This window comes from Carica papaya, chromosome 5, assembly GCF_054855325.1.
Source record: "Carica papaya isolate Zhongbai chromosome 5, ASM5485532v1, whole genome shotgun sequence".
NCBI lineage: Eukaryota > Viridiplantae > Streptophyta > Magnoliopsida > Brassicales > Caricaceae > Carica > Carica papaya.
The window spans coordinates 45,156,117-45,181,986 of NC_142313.1; the positions used below are offsets into that span (position 1 = coordinate 45,156,117).

Below are 25,870 nucleotides of genomic sequence, written 5' to 3' on the forward strand. Positions count from 1 at the left end.
CTCTGCTATTAATAATTTTCGTAACTACTGTAACTATCAGTATTATTGATATAAATAAATAAAAAAATATAATATTTTAGAATATATTAACAAATATATAGGATAAGATAAAAATTTAATTCCTCACTAACTTATTTTACTCAACTAAACTAAATTACCATATCCCAAAAGTAGTCTTCAACTTTATTTGGTCCAAAAAGCCATTAAATAAAAATTAATTTTATTATAATATACATATATATATATGTGTATATGTATATATACACATATTATATTTAATAAAATATAAAATAAAATTTTTATGCATTATTAAAAAAAGATATTCTTGTTTGTTTATTATTTTGGTAAGAAACACCTTTTGTTTTTTTTTTTTAGTAATATTTCTTGTACTCTACCAGTAGCCGACAAAAGACGTGTCCACACACATTTGCACAGTGGCAAACATGTAATTAAATGGAAATTCCATGTCTAGTTTTGAAACCCTGTCTTGCTTCCCTTCCTTTTAGTGATTAATGCGGAGCACTTTAGCAAGGAGGAAGAGAATCACACAGAGACCTGAAAGTGAAGAGGAGCCAGAGAGCACAGCACCAGACGTCGTCTTCTTCCTCCATTCGTTTCCGCAATTACAAGAAAAATCCAAAAAAACAGCAATACCCAATACGCACAGTTTCGGACACGGGAGAAAATCCCAAGTCTCAATCTTAAAACATCCACCACTGTCCTTTCTACATCATTTCTTTTTTCTTCTAGTGTTTATCCGCGTTGCTTCATTATTTTCTTTTGTTTTCTTTAAAGTCAAATCCTGAGCTGTGGAAATGGAGCAGATCATGAGTATTCTAAAATTCGAGGCTTGCGGCATAGTGTAGAACATCTACACCCTTTTGGGCTCTTCTTCTTCTTCTGTCGTCTCCAGCTTGGGGATTGCTTATTTCTTTTTTCGCTCTCGTCTGCTTTTGAAACTTCTTTTCTTTCTCCCGGAAATGGGATGCCGTAGAATGATCGCTGGGAACTTGGATCCAGAGAGGAAGAGGAGTGGTGGTTTGAGGACGAAGCAGGCGGGAAGAGGATCTTGCCGCGGTAGTTAGTTTATCAATTTCATCTACTCAAAAGAACAGAAGGGTACGGAACATATTTCCTTTTTCTTTTAGATTTCTGGATTTGCTGGTTTTTCTTTACAGGTCTAATCTGCTTGTTCCTGTTGTTTATGGTGGTTTTGCATGGTTGCAGTACTTGGGTTTTAGTTCGTTTTGTTAATTTTTAAATTTCGGAAGGAGCTGAGCTACGAGCGAGGCTGTATCCGGCGTTGAAGACAAGCGATGGGGCTGCTGCTGAGAGAGGCTTTAAAGACGCTGTGTACGGCCGGCAATAGGTGGTCCTACGCCGTGTTTTGGAAGATCGGCTGCCAGAACACTAGGTGAATACTTCTCTGTTGTTGGTATGAAAATGAAGGAAAAAATATTATAAAGAAATCTTTTTTTTTGGTTTGTAAACAGTTTAATTTTCATTGTAGACTTGTGGGTATATAAGCCCTGTATCTGTATACTTCTCTGTTTGTTTTCTGAGAAAATGGAAGGAAGAAAAACAGTGAAAATTTAGTTTCTTTTTTCGTCTTTCATTTTTCTTTTATTTTTTTTTTGAAAAAATAATAGAAAGAAAAGAGAAATATGCCTAATTTTAGTAAGTCAGGTTGTTTTTTAAGGTATTTGTAGTTTTCCCCAAAGAAACTCAGAAGTGAACACTTTACCTTTATTTTTTTTTTAACACATATTTCTATTTCTTTTCTTTTTGACCAAACAGGATTTGTAGTATGACTGTACAAGTAACTATTGTTTTTAATGGTGCTTTTGTTTTTGGGCTATTTAGGGGTAAGGTTCATATGTTTCTTAGATACTGTTTGCATGCTATGGTCTGATTGGTGAAACTGTTATTTTGCATTTGATTCGGAACCCGATGCCTTTCTTTTTTTTTCCTGGTTTTTGGAGCTTTGTGTTCTGGTTTATTCTGTTTCGTCCAAGGGAATCTAATCTAAGTGAAAAGCAGATTTGTATTTGTTTGACAAAAATCCTTTCTTATTTCTCTGTTTTTTTTTGTTTCTTTGTTTTTTCCCCATGTAAATTTCTTGATTTGGAATTTGTCTTCTTCTATTCAACCTCATCATGTTGTTCCAAATGAGAAAAGTTAAATAATTTTATCAGTTAATGAAAGGATCTCTTGATTATTTGCTTTTCATCATACACTTTTTGGCTTCTCATAAATTTACTTAAAGGAGAAGGAAATGGCATTTGGAACTTTCCGCTGTATACTGTTACACATGATTAGCATATCATCCAACTTGATTTTTACTACTACTTGGTACAGTACAGTTTTCTTTTTCCTCCCAATCTTTTGGGTCAAGATATGCATTTACATGAAACTTCTGAAATTTGGTTATCCTTCCTTTTCCTCTTCTTTGTTGGGAAGCGAATCAAGATGGGAACTTTTGTTTTTGCTCGAAAAAAAAAAGGGTATGAAGGTCTGCATGTCTTCACAAGTTCTTATGGTGTGACCTAAGAATTGATGTTTGGCATTTACTCTCCTTGCTGCTTTAGAACTTTGTAGGAGTGAAATGGTTCTTATGTTGCATTGTCTCAACAATATATCTTCCTTGGCAGTTTATTAATATGGGAAGAATTTTACTACGAACCTATGCTGAATTCAGTTCCTCCCAGCATTCCTGGAATTGAGAGCACTGAGTTGTCTTCTAGAGAGTGGGAAGGATGTAGAACTTCCGAAATTCGCTGCTCTCAGCTTGAGAATCAAGTATCTGATTCTGTCAATTTGCTAATTAACAAAATGATGATAAATACTCGCATCAATCATGTAGGGGAAGGGCAAGTTTTCTTTCCACTCTCTTTTTTTGTGTTCATATGAATTTCACATTGCTAAGTGAATGATTGTTGAATTGGTCATGATTTTTTTGGGATTCCAGACTAGTTGGCAGAGCTGCATTTACTGGAAACCATCAATGGATTCTTTCAAATAGTTATATCAGAGATGCCCACCCACCTGAGGTATGTTCTTATTTTGATAATATTGAGATTGGGTTGCCGAGGGTTTACAGTGAACGAGTATTAGAAATAATTCCTCGTTCTAATAATGAATTTATCAGCTCTCTATCTAGAGCTTGATGATCTTCCTTTGGGAAGTGAATCCTGCTATCTGCAAAACAACATTGAGGTTTTCGTTCTTCAATATTTCTGGGTGTTTTGGAACTAAGGGTCATCCTCTTTACTCTTTTGAAAATCTTGGGGTCCTTTTTGATATTTTGATTGATATGTAAATATTTTGTACATGGGTTTGCATTCCCTTGGTGCCTGTGAACGAACCATATTATATTTTTTATTTCAGAAAAAAAGATATGTGAAGCTGGATTTCTACAGTTTTAGATGAGAAGTAATACCTTTAACTGATTTGATAAATGTGGTTTGCTGTGGGGGGCTAGCCAGTTCCTCTAACATTTTTCTTTCCTGCTAGCTGGATCTTCCTTGATTTCTTTTTTTCCCCCCCAATGGGTGCATGTAGGTTCTGAATGAGGTGCATCTCCAATTTTCAGCTGGCATGCAGGTTTGATAATAGTTTTCCTTATCTTCCTGATTTTAGATGGTAGCTGTATGATGTTTCATTGCAGCATTGTCTGATCCTAGCCTATATTTGATTTTCAGACTGTTGCAGTTATTCCTGTCCTCCCACATGGTGTTGTTCAACTTGCTTCATCCTTGACGGTAAGCCCTTTTATTTACATTTTCTGCCTTGTTGTCTATATGTCTGTAGTATTACTTTGCTTCTGTATTGTGCTTCACGTCAATGTTCTGTTGTGTCTCTACTGATCTTAGATATCTAAATGATATTATAATCCCTGGCCCAAGTGAATTGTAACATGACCTGATTCATAGAACAGTTTGAGATGGCCCCGAGTCAGTGTTTATTAGATTGGTGGGTTAGGTATGAAGTTAGCTTAAATAATCTTGTAGTTTGAAATTATTTCAAAAACAAAAAAAAATCTTGTAGTTTGAAAAATCAACAAGGAAATGACTTTTAGCACATGCCAACTGCTTGCGATTCATTTTTTTTCAAACTTACCCTAATGGTGATTAGGTATTGAGGCTTCCCTATCAAGATCCTTGGGTCGTGTTCAAGGTTTTTTGGCATGTGCTGCTCAATTAGGGGCTTGAATTTTCAATTATTAAGAGGTTGAGTCCTTGCATTGCCTTTTAGCTGGGAGTTGCATGGGATCAGTGGAAGTTTAGTTCATGGGAAACATAAAGAACTCTGTGGTTCTGTTCAGTTCTAGCTTGCTGTGGAATTTGAATCTTCCTCCTGAGCACTTGATTAATTTATTCTGGCTTCAAGATAAAATTTTTGCTCTAATAAATTTTTTCCTCCAGAGCAACCTCATCTTTCCGCTAATATGACAACTAATCTCCAGTTTAGAAACATTTTTATGTATGGTTGATTTGTTAATGGACAAAATAATATCTCTTTTACTGTTTCTTTATGGTCTGTTTATTTATCTTTAAAGTCCATGGTGCTTCAGATTATGGAGAACTTGGGATTTGTGAATGATGTGAAGAGTCTAATCCTGCAACTAGGATGTGTCCCTGGAGCTCTTCTCTCTGAAAACTATGGAGTGAAAGAGTCTCAGGACAAAATCAGAGCACCTGTTTCTCTCGGAATACCTGTCACCATGGATTCATCTGGAATTTACAAGGCAGTGAATTCCACTCCTTTGATGATGGACAACTGCAATCAACTTGTCAACTCATTTCAGCCTTCCCCACAAGTTAGTCAATTTTCTCTAGTTAGACAAGTTCGGGATGATCCACGATTTAGTCCTTTAAGATTCCAGGCCCCTAGCCTGGTCCATACTTTGGCTAAACCTAATAACTATTGTAATACAAAAATGATTCAAATGATGAAGTCAAAGCTTCCTTCCAGAGGTCTGCCAGAAACTAGCACTGTAGGAGCTGAAGTGATCCCCTCGAATCCTGATGCATGGCTGAACCAGCTGGGTCCATCTAATTCGAGGTGTGGATTAAGTAGTCAACCTTTAATTGGTCAATCAGATGGTGAGAGCAGCCTCAAAGTAATTGAACAACAGATCTTTTCAGATGCTGGTTTCTGGGAACATGGTTGTAACACTACAAATCAAGAAAATATCTTGATTACTTCTCAAACTAAAAGAAACGAGGGCCTAATCAGTAATTCTCATATAGGTTCAGTTTCTACCCTATTGCTTGGAAGAAGCAAATTGCACGATGGATCAAATAGTGAAGTGGGAAAAATTCATCCACAGATGCAGAAAGCAGAAGATATTAATGTAGCGGGAAGTGCAATTCAGAATCTTGGTTCATCTAAGCCAGGGGAGCTTCTGCTTTCCAAGTTGGCTGGAAAATCAGTTGTCAATCCGGGACTTTCTGGCCAATTTGGTCAAGGGCATGATTCCACTGATAAGAAGCAAATTTGCGGTGATTTGGCTCCAAAGAAAGAAAGGATGGATAATGATTTGTTCCAAGCTCTTAACATTCAATCGATTAATCACAATGAGCATCTACCTCTGAGGGAGCATTTCCCTGGTTATATTCATAATTGCTTGATGGGTGAAAATGGAACCATGAGTCCAAGATTTAGAGATGCAAAATGGGGAGATACCCGTACCCAATCCTCATCAGGAGATGACTTGTTTGCTATATTGGGTGCAGATTTTAAAAGTAAGCTACTTAATGACAATTGGAATAGTTTGCTTGTTGATGGTCAGGAAACAAGGACAGAAAATCTGAGTCAGGAGATTTCAACTCTTGTTAATATCCAGGGCGCAGATACTGATTTGTATGCAGTTGATGGAGGAATATCAAACAGTGGTATGTTCTCAGGGTTAGGAATGGATCATCTTTTAGATGCCGTGGTCTCTGGGGCTCAGTCTGTGTCTGTTGCCAAGCAGATTTCTGATGATACTGTCTCCTGCAGAACAGCATTAACTAAAATCAGTAGCTCATCTATTCCTAGTTGTTCTCTCTCCTGTGGTCAAGTTAATGAGTCTGATAATTTGCAAGGGGAATTAATCAGCCTTCCTAAGTCCCTTGCAAAAGCAGGGAGACTAGGATCTGGTTCTCTTGGGCCTCAGTTTACCAAGGATGATACTGGAACATGTTCGCAAACATCCATCTATGGTTCCCAAATCAATTCATGGGTTGAACAAGGCCATAATGTGAAACGTGAGAGTAGTGTTTCAACTGCATATTCTAAAAGGAACGATGAACCCACAAAGCCAAATCGCAAACGACTTAAGCCTGGGGAGAATCCTAGACCCAGACCTAAAGATCGGCAGATGATCCAAGATCGTGTGAAGGAGTTGCGAGAAATTGTACCAAATGGGGCAAAGGTACTGTGCTTCTCTTCCTCTTGATGTCTTTGTCCTTATCAGAGGATCTTAGAATTTAAACCCTGATGTTGTTGTTTCATCATGCTGTTGTTCAACAGTGTAGCATAGATGCACTTTTGGAACGTACCATCAAACATATGCTTTTCTTGCAAAGTGTAACTAAGCATGCGGACAAGCTAAAGCAAACAGGGGAATCTAAGGTATAGTATTTTGTTTCTCTATTAACCATGCCCTTGTTTCCAGTTAGCAGGACTCTAATTGTCAGTGGATTTTGAGTGAGTGAAATATGAGAAGATAATTGTTTGAATTTAATCATAAGCAGGAGAAAGTTTTGTTATATATTTGTACTTGTGTGTCAAACTGTATAAATATCATTATATAAGAACTAGTTTGGGCATGGATCATGTTGGATCGAAGATGAAACTTGGTGGAACTAGATGATTGAACATGATGCTGCATTCTCATTATTTTTTTTGACAAAGAAACCATGCAAAACCGCTGAAACATTTCACCTTTTTCCTGTTTGATTTTGCAGATCATCAACAAGGAAGGTGGATTACTTCTAAAAGACAGCTTTGAGGGAGGGGCAACATGGGCATATGAAGTTGGTTCTCAATCTATGCTCTGTCCTATTATAGTAGAGGATTTGAACCCACCACGTCAGATGCTTGTGGAGGTTGTGACGGCTATTTCATTTACCTTCGGAGTCTTTTGGTCATTGAAAAACTATCTTACATATTTTGTCCTTATTTCTCTCAGCAGATGCTTTGCGAAGAACGGGGTCTTTTTCTAGAAATCGCTGACTTAATTAGAGGACTGGGATTGACCATCTTGAAAGGGGTGCTAGAGGCGAGGAATGATAAGATATGGGCACGCTTTGCTGTAGAGGTATCATTTTCAGATTGGATTTTTTTTCTTTACATATCATCTTTGATATCCGAACTATTTAAAAAAAGGCATGGTGTTAATGATCTGTATCCGGAAGTTGAAGTTGTCAGTATTTGTGTTTGTCAAATTACAGTTTCACTCCTGCATATTTGACTTGGTAAACAACATAGAACCACGTTAACTATCTTTGTAGCAAATGTTGACTGAATGCTTGTGATAAAAGCTAAATCATGATAGAAATGAGAGGATGTTAATGGTTTCTTTGAGTAATTTCCCCCATGCAAATTATGGGTTTAAATTGCACTTTGTACCTTGCAATATTTTTGTAACTCATGTAGTTTGAAATTTATATACAGGCAAACCGGGATGTGACCAGGATGGAAATATTCATGTCGCTCGTGCATCTTTTGGAGCAAACCATGAAGGACAGTGCATCACCAGGCAATGCCTTGGATGGCAACAATATAATGGTCAAGCAGCACTCTTTTCCTCAAGCCACTTCGATACCCGCAACTGGTAGGGCCAGTAGTTTACAATGAACCCACTGCAGTGTAGTGTTTTCTCGATTAGATATGTTAAGAGCAAGCAAACTTTGCTTTGCCATGACTAACATGATTCAGGTCTACACTCTCAGGTGGTTCTAGCCCTGGTTAGTCTTTTTCTATTCCACGAATTTGAGTCTTGTGACTGACCTCACTTGTAGGTAGTTTAAAAGTGCCATTTGACTTAGGAAATGTGTTTTTTAGAGTTAGGGATTGACACCCAAAGATGAAAAGTGTTGGGGGAAAGAATTGTAGTGAATTTAAGTTATCGAATTGATCCTAATTTGGGTTTGTTTCCTATGCTAACGTTGTCGTTGTAGTCTGGATTATGGAGAAATTCTATAAAGCATGAGGAGTGTAGCAAATAGTTTTATAATTGGTCTTTTTGCTTCAGAAATGTATAAAGGACTTGTGATTGAAATGAAGAAATGAGGTGTCTTTTCTCTTTCTTTCTTTATTTATAGCAGGATTATGCTTTCAACTTTTCTCTTGGTTCACAAACTTTCTGAGAACTAATGTTCTCATTTGATATATGTTGTTACACTAAACTCTTTAGATTTTTCTTTTTATTCAATTTAAGATTGAATCACATCTTGACCTCCATAACTTTGGATTAAACGAGTCTTGAAACAAGAAGAATGAAAAACTATTTCTCTGAGTAACTTTCACAGAGTATTCCCTAGAATTGTTTAACTGATTTATGCAAACATGAGAGTGGGTCTCACTCAAGTTTTCATCCTAGAAACTTTGATAATGTGGCACATGGTGGGAAAAGACCCACTAACTTGCCCCACATAATTTTTGAGAGTATGAATGATATTAAGATCAAGCTAGCCTTACTATCCTATGGATCCATTTTCTCTCTTATTATCATCACCTTGCACGTAAATTCGGAGAACTTGGGTAAGGATGAAATTTCGAAGATTCCTGCTGAGTCATTTCTGCGCTAAAAACCATGAAACTAGAAGTGAAGATGCTCAAATTGCCAGTACTCCCTAGCAAACACTTTCTTCAACATCTCCAGCAACATCACAACCTCTGGTTCATTCTTCTATGCTAGGATCATTGCTCAAACGGGTTGTCCAATCAAATAATGAGTTGCTTGCAGAAATGAAGGCACTCAATCATTAATTAGATCACATAAATGCTAAGCTTAGAATCTTGAGATGTTTGAACTTATTTTAGTTGATGTGAACCAGTTTGGATTGTAAGATTTTGTTTGAGAACTGCTTGTAGATTTAGCCTTGCTGTTTGTTTTATACAATCTATCTGAATGATATATATATATATATATAAATTTGTTTGCCTTGTGATTTCTATGCATCTTGAATATATCTGGAAAATTCTTGATTTACATGGTTCTGTTTGAGAGTCTTTTTCCCCCCTGTATATTATCTTTGATCCCCTATGCTTGGACTAGAAACTATTTGTATACATTTTTTGATTGATGATAAAACAGGGAGAAAAATTTTACACAAAAATGAAAATTAAGAGAATGAATCTCATCTTATAAAAGGGGACGGGTAAAAATTATCTCATTGATTGAAATCGATTGGAAGTATTGAAATTTCTTTCGAGACAAACACTATACATAATAATAGCTCGACTTGAACTTGTATATCTATAGAGAGAAGTAACGGGTATGTATATCTTTAGGTTTTTTCAGTTTTCGTTTGTATGTTCATAACGATATCATGAATGTTTCAGAATGTTCACAAGATATGTTTTTAGATATCGTTATATAATTACGATATGTTTTTGCTCAAGGAATACAAAATACTCATGCTTTAGCGCTTGGTGTAACATTCTCGGGTAAAACAACGAGCACGAGGTTGATCACTTAATAATTATTTAAATTTATGCATCAAGATTTGGATGGATGAACCCATTTCCATATTTCATATACCACCAAATGAATGCTATCCGTACATGACTTCCATGCATGCATACATACATACATACATATAAAAAGTAAGTAGATATTAATAAATATAAAGAATATATATATGTATGTATAACTAAAAGTAAAGTGAGGGGTTGGAATATTCTGATATTATGCCATTTAAGAGGTTGAAAATGAGATTTGAGTAGGAGGAAATGAAGGAGACGTGCATGTAACTTTAAATTTATAGTACAAAATAGCTGCTTGATTGCCTGGAATGGAAGTTAGTTGTCAAGCAAGAACATATGCAATTTCATCTTTTACATATTCTTTTCCAATGGAGCTACCAACTAGTGGTGTAGATGTGATCAGTGCTTCAAATCCATCCATAGCAGAAACAATAACATTCACCACACCCATATATATATATATATATACCCACATCGATTTCTTCACTTTCTAGAAAGATCTGTTCTTAGTGGAAATTTATAAATCTTAATAACTAAGTGTACGTATATGTGAATAATAGTATAAGTAATAATACTATCAACTCTTTAAAAAGAATAACCATGGTGAATAATCTAACTCAAATTATCAATAACAATATAATTAAAAAGTACCATAGTCTATGCATAATTTGTGTGATGGGGCAAAAATATATAGATTTAATATATGATATTAAACAATAAAAATAACTTTCAAGTTGATATAATAATTTAATTTTAAATTTTAAAGAGTCAATAATTCCGATCTGAAAGTCTGTTTAATTAGTGGGTTTTGACTTTACAGATATAAATAATATGAAAGAATGTATCAGATTTCGGTATATATATTGCGAATTTTTTTTTTTTTGAAATGTAAGAGAAGTATTATTATGCACAAAGATATCAAAAGTGTATCGTCCGTGTACAAAATATAGTTAGAAGTCAATTAAGTGGTACATGGTACATTTAAAATCATACCAGTATTTGATGTCGTGACCTAACAAAATAGAATAAAAAATATAGATATCTCTATCTTTAATGTTTGATATATTGTGATTTATGATTGTGATATGTTATATTGATGAATATATATAAAATTTGATTGAATATATGTGTATATATATATATAGATATATATATATATATATAAAATAATATGTTAGAGATTATGTTAATTTCTAATTTCTTATTCCTAAGGAGCAACATATAAAAGTGAATAATGCAAACATTTTTTTTTGGGTGTGTGTTTATATATATTTTATAGTTTTTTTGGGATAGGAAGTCAAATGGGATTTGTTTCATACATTATCATAATATAAATTCATTTAGTAACTTTAATATAAGTATACAATTTTTAATTAATATAATAAAATAATATTTTCATATAATTGATTTTACATTTACATATTCTAATATTTTTCAATTGTCATACTTTAGAATTTGGTGAATTTTATACTATAATCTTTAAAATTATTTTTAAAATATTATTTAGAAATTTCTTATAATGTTTAAGATATTAGAATTAATTAAACTAAGAATATTAGAATTTCATTTGTCAACTTAGTCTTTTTCTCCCTTCCTAAACATTGGTGTTTATATAGATGGACCATCCATGGAAGGAGATATATATTTATCGATTTTAATATTTTACCCAACTTGTTGGAGAAGGGAAGAATACCCATTAATATATCTACAATGGAGATAGGGAGCCTTCAAACTACTGAAACAATATATATATATATATGTATATATGTATATATACACATATACATACACACACATGTATAGCTATAGCATATGCCAAACATTTATCACCCTTCTAGAGATATTTTTATATCAATTATATTATAAGAATAGTTATAAAAAATAATTTCATCTTAAAAAGTAAAAATTTAAAGTTTAATTAAATTACTTGTTGAATAAATTTAATTTGAATAATTACTAGTTATTATAATATCTTTTTTTTTTTTAAGATACGTCAATCTTTTAGTTTATTGTAAAAAATATTTACGGAATTTTCACGTATCATTGTTGAAGCACGTGAAAATACGTCACGTGACATTCCATGTTGGAAAAAAGAAAAAAATTATATTGGAATTAGAGACGACTCTTCAAGATAATGATATTTTTTGATTTTAATATCTCATAATATGAAAAATAACTGAAAGAAAAGGGTAAGATCGAACTCTTCGAATAAATTGAATTTTCTTCGTTGACACCAAAATTTTAATATTTATTCAATCGTATTATAATATTTTTTCATTCTCTATCGGTTTATTCTCCTTAATTGTCAATCTTGTTTTAGTCTGGCCCGCTCTCTCATCAAGATATATGTCTCTTGCTTATATATGGTTTCATCATCGTCTTAATTGTTGATATTATGTACGTCTTCCCATATAAAATCCCAACTATTCATCTTTTATATACCATGATTATTATTATTACTGTCATTACTACTATCTGTGCCACATCAAACCACTTTCATCGCTTGATCTTATTATAGTTACACACGTTATAACCCTATCTACTATTGTCACAAACAACCACTATTTTTATCATCATCGTTATCTACCTCACCCAACACTATTGTTTCTATCGTTAGGATTGCTACCACTGTCATCGTGACTCCCCATTGTTGTCATTATTACTTTTGTGTTTATTATCACATCGCTACTGTCGTCGTCATTGCAGTTATTCCATTTCAAACATCATTACGACACTGCTAGTCTCGCCACCCAAATGACTGATTATCAATATTAAATAAGAAAGTAGTATTATTTTCTTATGTATTATATTGATTAGTTATTTACTCGATCATTTTAAATAATTTAAGAGATATGAATAATTTATTCTTATATTTAAAAAAAAAAAAAAATTAATGGAGTAAAATTTATTTTGCTTTACCCAATATCCACTGTTCTAATCAGATTAATTATATATGAACTACATATATATAACCTAAGGCACAGTTTTATATATATATAGCTTATGGATCTATAACCTAAGGCACACTTGCATGGGAAATTAATTTGGTGATAAGTACATTTGTAAAAACTCACAGTATCCTCGTTAAGAAGAAAAGTTAAGCACATATGTAAAAATAGGTAAGTCCAATATCTATATCTATCTATCTATCTATCTATATATATATATATATCTATATGTATATATACAATCATAATAAAAAAGCAGTTGAATACATGTACCTATAAAAAGATTGAATTGTACAGTAGCCGTAAACTAATGGCTTATAATTTTCTTTCCACTTGCTGTACATAAACTTGATTATCACAGAGAAATTAAAGGCTAACCTACAGCCAGGAAAAGACCCACATACACACACAGCATAAAGTAATGCCAAATTAGATGGCCTCCAAATCGTGCTCTGAAATTTTTTTTTTTTTTTTTTCAAGAAGAATATTCTGGCTGTTAAAATAAAAAGTAATAATACCCAGATTAGAAAAAAGTGATTGTTTATGAAGAAAATTCAAAATATAATATCACAAATTTAATATATATATGTGTATATATATATATATATTAAACGAAGGGATGACTAGAGTTTTACCAGTAAAGAGATTATTGTCGGCTACGTGTTTGTTAATGGGTCACAACAAAAAGCCAGACAGCAGTTTCCAATATCACCTAATAATCAATCTCCTTCAACCTTTCTTTTCTCTTTATATATATATATATATATATTTGTTTTTTACACATCATGTGAAAGTGAAATTTCTTTGTACTTGCACCGTACGTTAATTTTAAACACAACATGCTTTGATCTCGTCCTATAAATAACATGCTGTAGTAATCTAATCCTCCCAAACCATTCATTTCTCTCTCTCTCTTTTTCTCTTTTCTTCTCTTCTCTTCTCCATCAGTTCATGCAGAGACTGTCTTGACACATATCTAATGGAAATGGAGTCTGCAAACCAAGAAAAACAAGGTGGAGTTCTGGGTCATGGGAGATTGCGGGTGAGGACCTTGACTGACAAGTTGAAGTCCAAGGTGGTTGAGTTTTGTAGTAATGTGAAGAAGCTTGGTGAAGATGATCCAAGAAGAGTACTTCACTCCCTCAAAGTTGGACTTGCTCTAACCTTGGTCTCATTGATTTACTATTATCAACCTATTTATCATAACTTCGGTGTATCTGCAATGTGGGCTGTCATGACTGTCGTCGTCGTCTTCGAATTCTCCGTTGGTAAATTCTCTCTTCCTTTTTTTTACTCTGTTTGCATTATCTAATAACAAATTCGACTCTGAATTTTTCGTGTTCGTGTACAATTTCTTCTTTTACTTTTAATAAAACTTTCTGTGATTTTTTTTAAGTGTACAAAAATTTTGATATGACAATATTTTTATTTATATAATATTTTGTTAAGTTAAAAAGTTTATTGACAGTGCATTACAGGGATATATATTTGAGCAGCAGAATTTGATCTCTTGATTGTGTTATAAAGCTATCTTTTCCTTGCTAAACGAAAAAGCTTTTCAATTAAGCCAGTTGACAATTGCTTTGACTTATTGCGTATGTATTAATTATTATCTTGTCAATCTATATATATATATGTATATTGTATGTTAATGAATCTGCTTTTGACATGGGTTTTAGGAGCAACCCTGGGAAAAGGGTTGAATAGAGGAGTAGCAACCTTGCTAGCAGCTTCTTTGGGAGTTGGAGCTCATCATCTAGCCAGCCTATCCGGACAGATAGGTGAACCTATACTAATTGGCTTATTTGTGTTCCTACAAGGTGAGAATATATACACATATATATTCATATATACACATATATATATATATAGATAGATAGATAGATAGATAGATATAGATGCTTTCAGACACGTACACATCAACCAAATATGCTTTGTTGGTACTTCTACACACGTGCATTCTTTGAGTATGTATGTGTTACAAGATATTAGATGTGCATATTTTTACTAGACAAGAAATTAATAGTGATAATTTTGAGTGCAGCTGCGGTGTCAACATTTATAAGATTCTTTCCCAACATCAAAGCGAGATACGATTACGGATTGCTGATATTCATCTTGACATTCTCATTCGTATCGGTTTCGGGTTTTCGACAAGATGAAATACTAGAACTAGCTCACAAGAGGCTCTCCACCGTCATCATCGGAGGAGCTACGTGTGTGATCATCTCTATTTTCATTTGCCCCGTGTGGGCTGGTCAAGACCTCCATAATTTGCTCGCCACCAACTTGGATAAAGTTGGTGACTTCTTAGAAGGTACAACACTAAACAAATTAGAACAAAGTTTTATTAGAATATAAATAATTGATCGAAAAGATAGTTTATAAGTCATATTGCATTAAATATATATAACTATATATATGTATAATTCTTTAGATATATTTATATCACTAACAAAAATAGGGTACATTCATAGGATTTGTAGATGAATACTGTAAAACATCATCTGAGAGTACCAAAGAAGATGAAAAGACTTCTTTTCGAGGATACGAAAAGGTTCTCAACTCGAAAGCTACCGAAGAATCCTTGGTGAGCAGAACACTCTTCTTCCCTAATTCACTCCCAAAATTACTATGTAATCATAGGAATTTATGCTATTAAAAGTACTTAATCGATTCGAATGCAGGCTAATTTTGCAAGATGGGAACCGGGTCACGGGCGGTTCAAGTTTCGACATCCATGGAAACAATACCTACAAATCGGAGCTCTAACACGACAATGTGCCTACAGAATCGAGGCTCTAAATGGAAATCTCAACTCCCATATTCAAGTGCGTGCTATTTGAATTTTCTCATCTATATATTTGCAGAGTCCGTCAATGTTTGTGTTATTTAAATGTATTTTTTATAAAATTGATCACCCACAAAAAGTAACACAACTAAAGTAATGGTAGAAATGGTGATATAATATATAATTTATGTAGATATTGTTGTATATATGCAGGTGTCCGCAGACAGTAGAAGCAAAGTCCAAGAGGCAATTAAAACAATGAGCAGGGAATCAGGCAAAGCACTAAAAGAATTGGCATCATCAGTCAAAACAATGACAAAACCTTCTTCTGCAGATTCCCACATCGAAAAATCAAAATCTGCTGCCAAAAACATGAACTCTCTTCTCAATTCAGATCTAATTTGGCAAGACACGAAAGTTGATCAACTCCAAGAACTGATTCAAATAGCCACAGTTGCTTCGATACTCATCGATATCGTCAACTGGGTTGACAAAATCTCCGACTCCGTTCATCAACTCTCCATTTCGGCTAATTTTCAAAATCTCGAACCGACAGTCTCACCAGAAAAATCCCAAAAACCTGCAGCGAAATCTCCTACGACTCACCCTGATCCCCACGTTGTGATTACAGTAGCTGAAGATGGCGGCGAACCAAACAATAGCATTCAGACTAACAAGATAGTTAATCATGACGAGTTAAAAGTTCCCGAGTCATCAAGAAATGAAAACAGTTCTTGTGTAAATAGATGCGACTGACTGTTTATAGAGTTTGTGCATCTCTAAGTATATAGTCAGAAATTTTGTCAAGAGCATATTTATCTTCATGTATTTTTATAAAGTTTTCTTTTGTTTATAATAATGGAACATCTTTAACTCCATGTTACCTGTACAAGAAATGGCGATCCTTCCTTTTTCTTTGCTCCACGTGATGATGTTTCTTGTGTTCTTAACTCATATAGGTACATTACACACACACACATATATATATATATATGTATATATTCTTATATTCCTCTCACCAAGTACGGAATATAAGCATTCTCACAGCACATATTTTAAGCACAACAAAAAAAAATGAAGTTATTTTATTTTTAAAAACATATGCATATTACAAAATTAAACCAATATTTACATGTCGATCATAGTCTTGTCTTAAAACGGCACCGTTTTACGCGTGCTGTTTGCCAATATGATCTCCATGATATTTCCAACTCTTCATAAAGTAATTAATTAATTAATTTTGGTCCTAAACCTATATAGTATAGAAATTACATAGAATTTATAATAAAACGAGAGTTGAATTCAAAATTTTCGTCTCCAAGAAAACTTTGACATGGGTCTCCTATATATATATATATATATATATATATATATATATTATACGTATGCAATTGTTAGTGACCGGCTCATAATTGATTAAGATGAAATAGTAGAAGTAATCATATAGAGTTCAATGGGAAAAAAAGTAATTACCTACCTCTATAGCTATATTAAATTAATTAATTAATTAATTAAGAGGGTTAATGAGTAAATCACATGGTTAAGTTAAATCATGGAAGTGATCTTTGACTATCTCACAATTTGATTACCGTATGCTTCGATTTCAATAAAATTAGGATCTTTCGATTAGTGAGAAAATCGACGAACATCGTTAAAAAAATTATATGTTCTTAAACTATGCTCCGATTTCATATCTTAAAAAGTTTTTGTTTGTTATACAATATCAAATCGTAGTTTTTCATAAATTTTAATCCGTTAATGATTTTTGTACATGTCATATTTGCACATATACCGTGCTAATCTTCTTTGTATTATTTTAGTTTAAACTAATAAACAATCTTTAAACTATATAATTTTTACTCTATTTGATTGAAAGAAAATATATATGTTGATTCATAATTATGTCGTATATAAATTGTTTTGAGTATAAAATAATTTTTGAGTGATAATTATCGTTATATATGTATATATTTTAAATGTACATGTTTGTATATATATATATGTAAAATTAGGGTCTTTCGATTAGTGAAAAAATTGACGAACATCGTTAAGAAAATTATACGTTCTTAAACTATGCTCCGATTTCATATCTTAAAAAATTTTTGTTTGTTATACAATATCGAATCGTAGTTTTTCATAAATTTTAATCCGTAAATGATCTTTGTGCATGTCATGTTTGCACAGATACCGTGCTAATCTTCTTTGTATTATTTTAGTTTTATCGGATGTATTCAAAAAGACATAAACGATCTTTAAACTACATAATTTTTACTCTATCTAATTGAAAGAAAATATATATATTGGTTCATAATTACGTTGTATATAAATTGTTTTGAGTATAAAATAATTTTTGAGTGATAATTATCGTTATATATGTATATATTTTTCATATACATAGTTTTAACTAAAGTATAAAAATTGACTAATCATAATTTAACATTTTCTTAAAAGGGTCATAAAATATTGACTGATCTTAGATAAAAGAAATGTTAAACTTCTAAATGAATTTTATAAATAAATGTATTTATGTTACGTATAATCTTAATTTAATCATAAGTTTTAAAATTCTGTACAAAATAATAAAATTTGGTGTTTAATTAGGAAAATTTTAAGTGGAACCAAAACAAGACATCCTAAATTTATAATATACATACATATATATATATATGTTTTCTCAGTTTGATAGTATCTTGATCTAATTGAATTAATAAACATGAAAATTTTAAATTAGTTTCACAAAAGTTGTCAATGTGTTCTAAACATTTGTAACGGTGCTAGAAATTAAAAGAAAACGTATATATAAAAATTTTAAGTGTGGAAGCGAAATAAAATATTATGTTTAACATCCCTTACACAATAATCAAAACGTATCAAACGTATGAAATAATAAACTAACTAAAGTAAATAGTAGAAATGAATACTATAAGGAAAACCATAAAATCTTTAGTCATCTACTCGCCGTCTTCCTGCGGAACAGACTCAAAAACCAAATCCTTCTTATATAAAATGGTGAAATAAGGAATGAATTACACTATCTCACTGTCATAGAAGTAAAAATTGATAGAAAATAAAACAAGACATCCTAAATTTGTAATATATATACACACATACATATACCAGTTTAATATTATCTTGATGTAATTGAATTAATAAACATGAAAATTTTAAATTAGTTTCACAAAAGTAATCAATGTGTTCTAAACATTATCCTCCATTAATTTATTAATAAATCAAAGGTATTGATACATACATATACATATATACATATATATATATATACATCCACGCACATATATACATATATGAACTTCTAAAAACAAGTAGCTAGTACAGGCATTTTGGGGACTGAAAATTGAATTTGTATAACTTACGTACGAAGGCCAAACTTATTCAAGTATGGAAATAAAGTGGGTTGGGTTTGAGAGGGTTTACGCAGACCGCATAAAATGAACCTGAGTGGAAAAAAATTATAATGGCAAGTGTGGTGGGGTTTGAGTTGTTTTCCACTACTCGGATTTGCTGCTGCTTTTTGCTTATGTATACATATATATATATATATTATATTATATATTATATATTGTATGCATACACATATATATATATATACATGTTTTCTGCGAACGGTAATGAGAAATTTGCAGCTACTTTTCTAAGATTTGTGAAAGCAAATATCACTTTTAATAAACAACTACACTTATCATGGCTGCTCCACCTACATATCCAACTTTAATTTTCTTTAGGTTTTGACTTCTTGTGTTCATCCAGAAGAATTTTATACGTTCTGGGAAGTTGGCCAACTTCATTTTGTCTTCTAAGACAAGTGAAAATAAAAAAAAGTCCTCTGGGAAATGATTACTCTTGGTGGGCGACCACGTCAATTGAAGGTCGTATATAATTATATACATATACATATATATATATATATACATGTTCATAAGTATATGCTTCTGATAACTTCATCACCATCTTCTCATTTCTCTCTTATTATTTCATTCATTCTTTTTCTTCCTCCTTTCTCTTTTTTCTTCTTTATTCTTTATCTTCTCGTTTGAGTTGTAGGTGGGAAAGCATGTGGCTTGCACCATACTTGTGCTTGGCGTGTGCCAAGGTCAAGGTGGCATGAGTCGAACACCCATTATTTGTAATATAATATATCATTAATTTATAATTAATTAAGATAAATTTTTTTTTTTAATATCGTCTTAAAAGTTAATAGCGTAGCAAAGATGCATTAATATTATCTTTGATAGAATATAAATAATCGATCGATTTAATTAATTATTTAATATAGTATTAGGGGTGGAAGTTCAATTTTCGGATTTAGTAACCCTTATTTTTATTAAAAATTAACTTTTACGAAGTTTATTAAACCCGTACATATTTCACATTTTTCACCTAGTGAATTTATATATAAGAAGTATGTTAGAATATGAATAATTAGTCATATTCTTTTATTTTCTTTTATTTTAAACTTTTGGGATAATCGTTTTAATACGTATAACATATATATATATATTATATATTGATATGATGATATAAGAATTAAGGGTTTGTATTAAAATCATGGTTTCCTCATTTTTATGAAAATTTTCTCTTGTGTAAATTGTCATTTCATAGCTCAGCAAATTCTCTAAATATATATTATTAACTTGTTAGGTTTAAAAATTAATTTTGAATCTGAATTTAAATTACAATTTTTAAAATTAAATATAACCTAAAAACAAAAGGATAAACATCAAATATTTACTTATTAGGTTTAGAAATTAATTTTGGATCCGAATCCGAATTACAATCTTTAAAATTAAATCTAAATCTAAAAACAAAAGGATAGATATTAAATACTTACTTGTTCGGTTTAGAAATTAATTTTGGATTCGAATGCAAATCACAATCTTTAAAATTAAATTTAAATATAAAAACAAAAAAATAAATATTAAATACTAAATACTTACTCGTTCAGTTTAGAAATTAATTTTGGATTCAAATCCGAATCCGAATCGCAATCTTCAAAATTAAATTTCAATCTAAAAATAAAAGGATAGACATTAAATACTTTAAGAATGGATCCCAAAGAGCTTATGCTGTAAATCATATATATATATATATATATATATATCCTATGTGACTTTGTTGAGATACTATAATTTTCTCAACTAAATATGAAACAATACTGAATTCATTCATCATACATACAGACGATAAGAAGAGTGTTTATTTTCACGTTATATTTTTGCTCTTTTGGATGCATGTTTCTATTTTCACGTACTTTAGTGTACTTTTATTCTTATATTGTACATGATTACGTGTAAATACTCGTAAAATTACTACTATATTGCGCTCTATAATACATATAACAAGTGTAAATGGTTGCAACATGGGCTTGGATCCTGTAGGAGGTAACAATGATCATTTTGTCTTGACTCCTACAAGATCTTGTCATAGTTTATTACAGGATTCATGCTCTGTTGCATTCATTGCCGCTACTTATGTGTATAATTGAGTTTGATAAAAATTACATAAAATCGTTGCAATATTTTTTTTTACGTAATTTAGATATTGTCATCTCATGAGAGGAGGCACACAAGGAGTGAGTCATGAGAGTAGGAACCAAAAGAAGCAAGCTCGCATGCAAGAGACAGAGGGGAAGGACGAGTTCCGACATGAAGTGCAGGTGGTGGAGGAGGAAGGATCAGAGGTCAGTTGTGTAGGCGGCCGAATCACGGCTTATACTATGACGATGAGAATGAAGAGGAAGAGATGAATGCCAATGATAATGGAGAAGGTGATTAGGACTTAACCTGCTTTTGCATCGCAACTATGCATGGCCCTGCGCATGCTCATGGTGGCATCTGCCATACACTCATTATTTGTAATATAATGTATCATTGATTTAGAACTATTTCTTTGTTTTTTTGACTAAATGATCACTATGATTAATTACATATACAATATACAATACTTAAAGCCAACATTATCTTCGTAATCAAAATTTTAAATATTATTTTGAATTCTAGAATATTTAAGATAATAATTTGCGAATTCGTGTACAACTTGAGACATTCATTAGTCCGAATCGGTCAAAACTTTTCAATTCTCTAATTTTAAATTGAAAACAAAATCACAATTTAGAAAAAAAAAACAATACGACTAGAGATCTTCATCACTCCAAATCGATTTGAATTCTAAATTTTGGTCGAAGTTATATTTTATTATCAAATATTTTTTATTATGAAATAATCTCCGCACTTATAATTTTGTTTCAAAATACAACTCCTTTAAAAGTTGTTTAAAGCTTATTTTGTGATGATAAAATTGTTGTTTCCTAACTCAAAAAATTCTTCAAATATATATTATTAACTCGTTAGGTTTAAAAATTAGTTCTGGATTTGAATCTAAATCATAATATTTAAAATTAAATGTAAATATAAAAACAAACAGATAGACATTAAATACTTATGAGCTTTAGAAATTAATTTCGGATCCAAATCACAATCTTAAAAATTATAAATAAATCTAGAAATAAAAGGAAAGACATTAAAATACTTGCTTGTTATGTTTAGATTTTAGTTTTAGATTCGAATCCGAATCACAGTCTTAAAAATTAAATATAATATCTAAAAACAAAAGGATAGACGTTTAGTACTTTAAGAATGGATCCTAAAAAGTTTCGTATTGTAGATTATATATACCCTCATGGCTTTGTTGAGGTAACATAATTTTTTCAACTAAATATCAAACAATTATGAATTCATTCATCAAATAGATGGCAAGAAGGGTGTCTTTTTACCTTTGTCTTTATCCTTTATGTTTTTACTCTTTTGGCATGTATGTTCCTATTTTCAAGTATTTCAATTTGCTTTCAACCTCATATTATACATGATTACGTGTAAATACTTGCACAATTACTATTGTATTGCATTTTATAATACGCATGACAAGTGCAAATGGGTGCAACATGGGCTTGGATCCTGTAGGAGGTGAAAATGACTATTTTGTCTCGACTCCTACAGTAACTTGTCATAGTTTATTGCAGGATCCATGCCCTGTTGCATTCATTGTCACGACTTATGTGTATAATTAAGTGTGATAAAAATTACATCGAAATTTATTATATATATATTTTTACATAATTTAGATATTATCATTAGAAACCAAATGTGTATTGCACAATACTTGCACAATTACTATTGTATTGCACTTCATAATACACATGACAAGTACAAATAGATGCAACATGGGCTTGGATCTTGTAGGAGGTGAAAATGATCATTTTGTCTTGATTCCCACAGTAACTTGTCATAGTTTATTGCAGGATCCATGTCCTATTGCATTCATTGACACGACTTATGTGTATAATTAAGTATGATAAAAATTACATTAAAATTTAATTATGTTTTTTCTTTTACATAATTTAGATATCGTCATTATACACTAAATGTGTATTGTACAATACTTGCGTAATTACTATTGTATTGTACTTCATAATATACATGACAAGTACAAATGGGTGCAATATGGGTTTGGATCCTGTAGGAGGTGAAAATGACCATTTTGTCTTGACCCCTACAGGAATTTGTCATAATTTATTGCAGGATTCATGGTCTGTTGCATTTATTGCTACGACTTATGTGTATAATTAAGCGTGATAAAAATTATATCAAAATTTAATTATATTTTTTCTTTTATATAATTTAAATATTGTCAATAGAAACTAAACGAGTATGATAAAAATGAATAATTTTAGTTTTCTACTATCCCACTAAATATTTAATGTCTTTTGTTTCTCGATAGAGGTAAATTATGCATATCTATAAAATATATCAGGAAATCATGCCTAATGCATCATGACACTAAAATATATCTTTCACCTTATTTAAAGATTAATCTACCATCCATAAGGACTATTATAAAATAGATTATTAGAGACAACAAAAGGTTTAACATTCTTTTATCTAACATAATTTCTTTTACTTAACTTAATATTTTATGTATCTATCCTATAAATAATAGCTTAGTACATCTTTCTAAATTGTGCAGAAAGTAAAGAGGTAATTTTTGAAGTCATTGTTGGATTAAAGACTTATATATAAGTACAATATGAAATTACATACGTAAACTTAATGTTTGTAATCATTGTCAACCTTTTCTAGTTTTTGTCAAATCTTTTGTTTGTATACAGATCCAAAGTCTAACCTTGATCGGCGATAGTAGCCGAGTGATCCCTTTACGAAGATTACAAGCTTGTGCACAATAGTATTTTCTTTAATGTATATTTTTATTTCTTATTCTATTTATAACTCTTGTAGATGTAATAAAGCATATAAAGTACTTTTTCGTTGTTTATACCTTTCAAAATGTAAATCTTCTTGAATTTATTTCGTATGAGTTTGGAGAGTTATCCACGTGAAATTAAATTGACTATTTTCTCCTTAATCATAAATTTATTGTACACTCTATCAAAAAGTATAAAACTCGAGTAGATTATTCCCTTAAACACAAACTTCTATATTCTCTCTTACCTCGTTTCAAATCTTGGTAAAAAAAATTCTTGGTACCTCTATAAGGGTTGTATACACTGATGAGGTACGAAGAACTCAAGTATATTTTTTTTCAATTGACATTTCTTATTAAAAACTTCTATTCACGCTCATGGAGATAATTACATTAATCGCTATTGCAGTTATCATGTTGCAAAGACTAAAATATTCCACTTATTTAACATAAAAATATTCGTTAACCCAAACATGTTAGAAAACTATGTTTAATCTAAAGTTGTTGCTTAAGTGAACAGATGTTTCACGAAATATACATATTTAAAAAAGATTTAAAGATTTATTTATTCTCTCACTATTTCGTTTGATTCAAATAATATCGTATACTTTCTTTTTTAGTTCAAAGAGAACTTAATTTAACAATTGTTCAAATTGGCCCAATCCATCGCTAGTATTAGATATTGTTTATTTCAATATCACGTGGCTCCATTACTCAATTTTCTTCTAGAAAAGCCTAATGGTTGTCTCGTAACTTTATTTCAAGTACAACTTGAATTCAATGTCATTTGGCATGAACGGAACAAATATTTTCTGTAATATAGTATGTCATTAAGTTAAAATTATTTAAATATATTATATTTATCTTGTATTTGAACTATATAGATATATTAGAAATCACGTAGATATTAAATGAAAATTTTAACAATCCAAAAATAAGAAAGAGAGAGATAGAGAGAAAGTCCGAACACGTTATGAAGAGTTTTTCATTTCTTTTTTATTTCTTATTTCTTGTGTATACAAAAACAATGAATTACAAACCTCTTTATAGTGAAAAAATACTAAGGAGTCCATGAGATACACAAATTCTTCGTATGCACTCCTTGGGAAGCTTCATCTCGTGCTCCCATGTTTGCTTATGAGACGATTTTTGATCCTAACACTAGTTAAAAAATATATATATATATAAAATTATGTTACCACAAAAGTTAATAGCATAGCAAATACAATAAATAAAAACCAATTTCATGCTTTCTACCGAGTTAATTTGTGCATGAGGAATGTGTTAGTTGGTAATATTCTTTCTTTTTTATTAAATTTTTGGAATAATGAGTTTAATACTCACATACATATATATATATATATTAATATCAAAGGTAAAGGTTTTACATTCAAATCATAGTTTTGGTTCTTTCACTATTTTGGTTGACATCAAAACTATTTTTGAAAGTGATAAAAATAAATCAAACATGTTAAGGTTGCCTAAAACTTACTTTGTGAGGATGAAATTGTTGGTTCAAAACTCAACAAAAAGATAGATATTAATTTTGGATCCGAATCCGAACCACAATATTAAAAATTAGCTATAAATATAAGAACAAAAAGATAGATATTAAATACTTATTTCTTAGATTTTTAAATTGATTTTGGATCCGAATCCGAATCATAATCTTGAACAATAAACATAAATCTAAAAATAAAAAGATAAATATTGAATACTTTAAGAATGTATTCGAATCTGAATCACAATCTTAAAAATTAAATATAATATCTAAAAATAAAATGATAGATTTTAAGTATTTTAAGAATGGATCTTAAAAAGCTTCGTTATGTAGATTATATATACCCTACATTGGCTTTGTTGAGACAACACAATTTTCTCAACTAAATATGAAGTAATTTTGAATTCGTGCATCAAATAGATGGCAAGAAGAGTGTCTTTACATTTGTCTTTTTCCTCTATGTTTTTGCTATTTTGGCATGCATGTTCGTGTTTTCACACATTTCTGTGTAAATACTTACACAATTACTATCGTATTACACTCTATAGTACATATGACCAGTGAAAATGGTTGCAACATGGGCTTGGATCCTGTAGGAGATGAAACTGACCATTTTTGCCGTGACTCCTACAGGATCTTGTGATAGTTTATCGCAGGATC

At 31.3% G+C, this 25,870-nt stretch overlaps 2 protein-coding genes and 1 non-coding gene across 4 annotated transcripts; 2 read left to right on the forward strand and 1 right to left on the reverse strand.

The window, feature by feature from the left end:
* Nucleotides 1–517: 517 nt before the first annotated feature.
* On the forward strand, nt 518–8,305 carry LHW (transcription factor-like protein). Of its 2 annotated transcripts, none has more exons than XM_088219300.1 (11): nt 518–1,119; nt 1,228–1,414; nt 2,652–2,870; nt 2,969–3,050; nt 3,562–3,603; nt 3,702–3,761; nt 4,574–6,418; nt 6,517–6,618; nt 6,954–7,094; nt 7,178–7,306; nt 7,663–8,305. In XM_088219300.1, the coding sequence occupies exons 2-11, from the start codon at nt 1,317–1,319 to the stop codon at nt 7,843–7,845; spliced, it is 2,901 nt and encodes a 966-aa protein (XP_088075426.1). In that variant the 5' UTR covers nt 518–1,119; nt 1,228–1,316; the 3' UTR covers nt 7,846–8,305. The 2 variants fall into 2 exon arrangements, with proteins under 2 accessions (XP_088075426.1, XP_021892560.2); XM_022036868.2 differs by having other exon boundaries at nt 7,181–7,306.
* A 5,150-nt stretch (nt 8,306–13,455) lies between these two features.
* On the forward strand, nt 13,456–16,353 carry LOC110810664 (aluminum-activated malate transporter 2-like). The gene is made up of 6 exons (XM_022036897.2): nt 13,456–13,915; nt 14,327–14,467; nt 14,692–14,964; nt 15,125–15,237; nt 15,335–15,478; nt 15,652–16,353. Exons 1-6 carry the CDS (start codon nt 13,627–13,629, stop codon nt 16,192–16,194), a joined length of 1,503 nt encoding a protein of 500 aa, XP_021892589.2. The 5' UTR covers nt 13,456–13,626; the 3' UTR covers nt 16,195–16,353.
* A 1,221-nt stretch (nt 16,354–17,574) lies between these two features.
* On the reverse strand, nt 17,575–17,679 carry LOC148266168 (U6 spliceosomal RNA). The gene has a single exon (XR_015819712.1). It is a non-coding gene; the product is annotated as a U6 spliceosomal RNA (small nuclear RNA).
* Nucleotides 17,680–25,870: the final 8,191 nt, after the last annotated feature.

Coding starts and splice junctions, on each gene's coding strand:
- LOC110810664 (XM_022036897.2), top strand. CDS start 13,627: ATGGAAATGGAGTCTGCAAACCAAGAAAAACAAGGTGGAGTTCTGGGT. Junction 14,468..14,691: donor CTTATTTGTGTTCCTACAAG/GTGAGAATATAT, acceptor TTTTGAGTGCAG/CTGCGGTGTCAACATTTATA. Junction 14,965..15,124: donor AGTTGGTGACTTCTTAGAAG/GTACAACACTAA, acceptor GTACATTCATAG/GATTTGTAGATGAATACTGT.
- LHW (XM_088219300.1), top strand. CDS start 1,317: ATGGGGCTGCTGCTGAGAGAGGCTTTAAAGACGCTGTGTACGGCCGGC. Junction 6,419..6,516: donor TTGTACCAAATGGGGCAAAG/GTACTGTGCTTC, acceptor GTTGTTCAACAG/TGTAGCATAGATGCACTTTT. Junction 7,307..7,662: donor GGGCACGCTTTGCTGTAGAG/GTATCATTTTCA, acceptor ATTTATATACAG/GCAAACCGGGATGTGACCAG.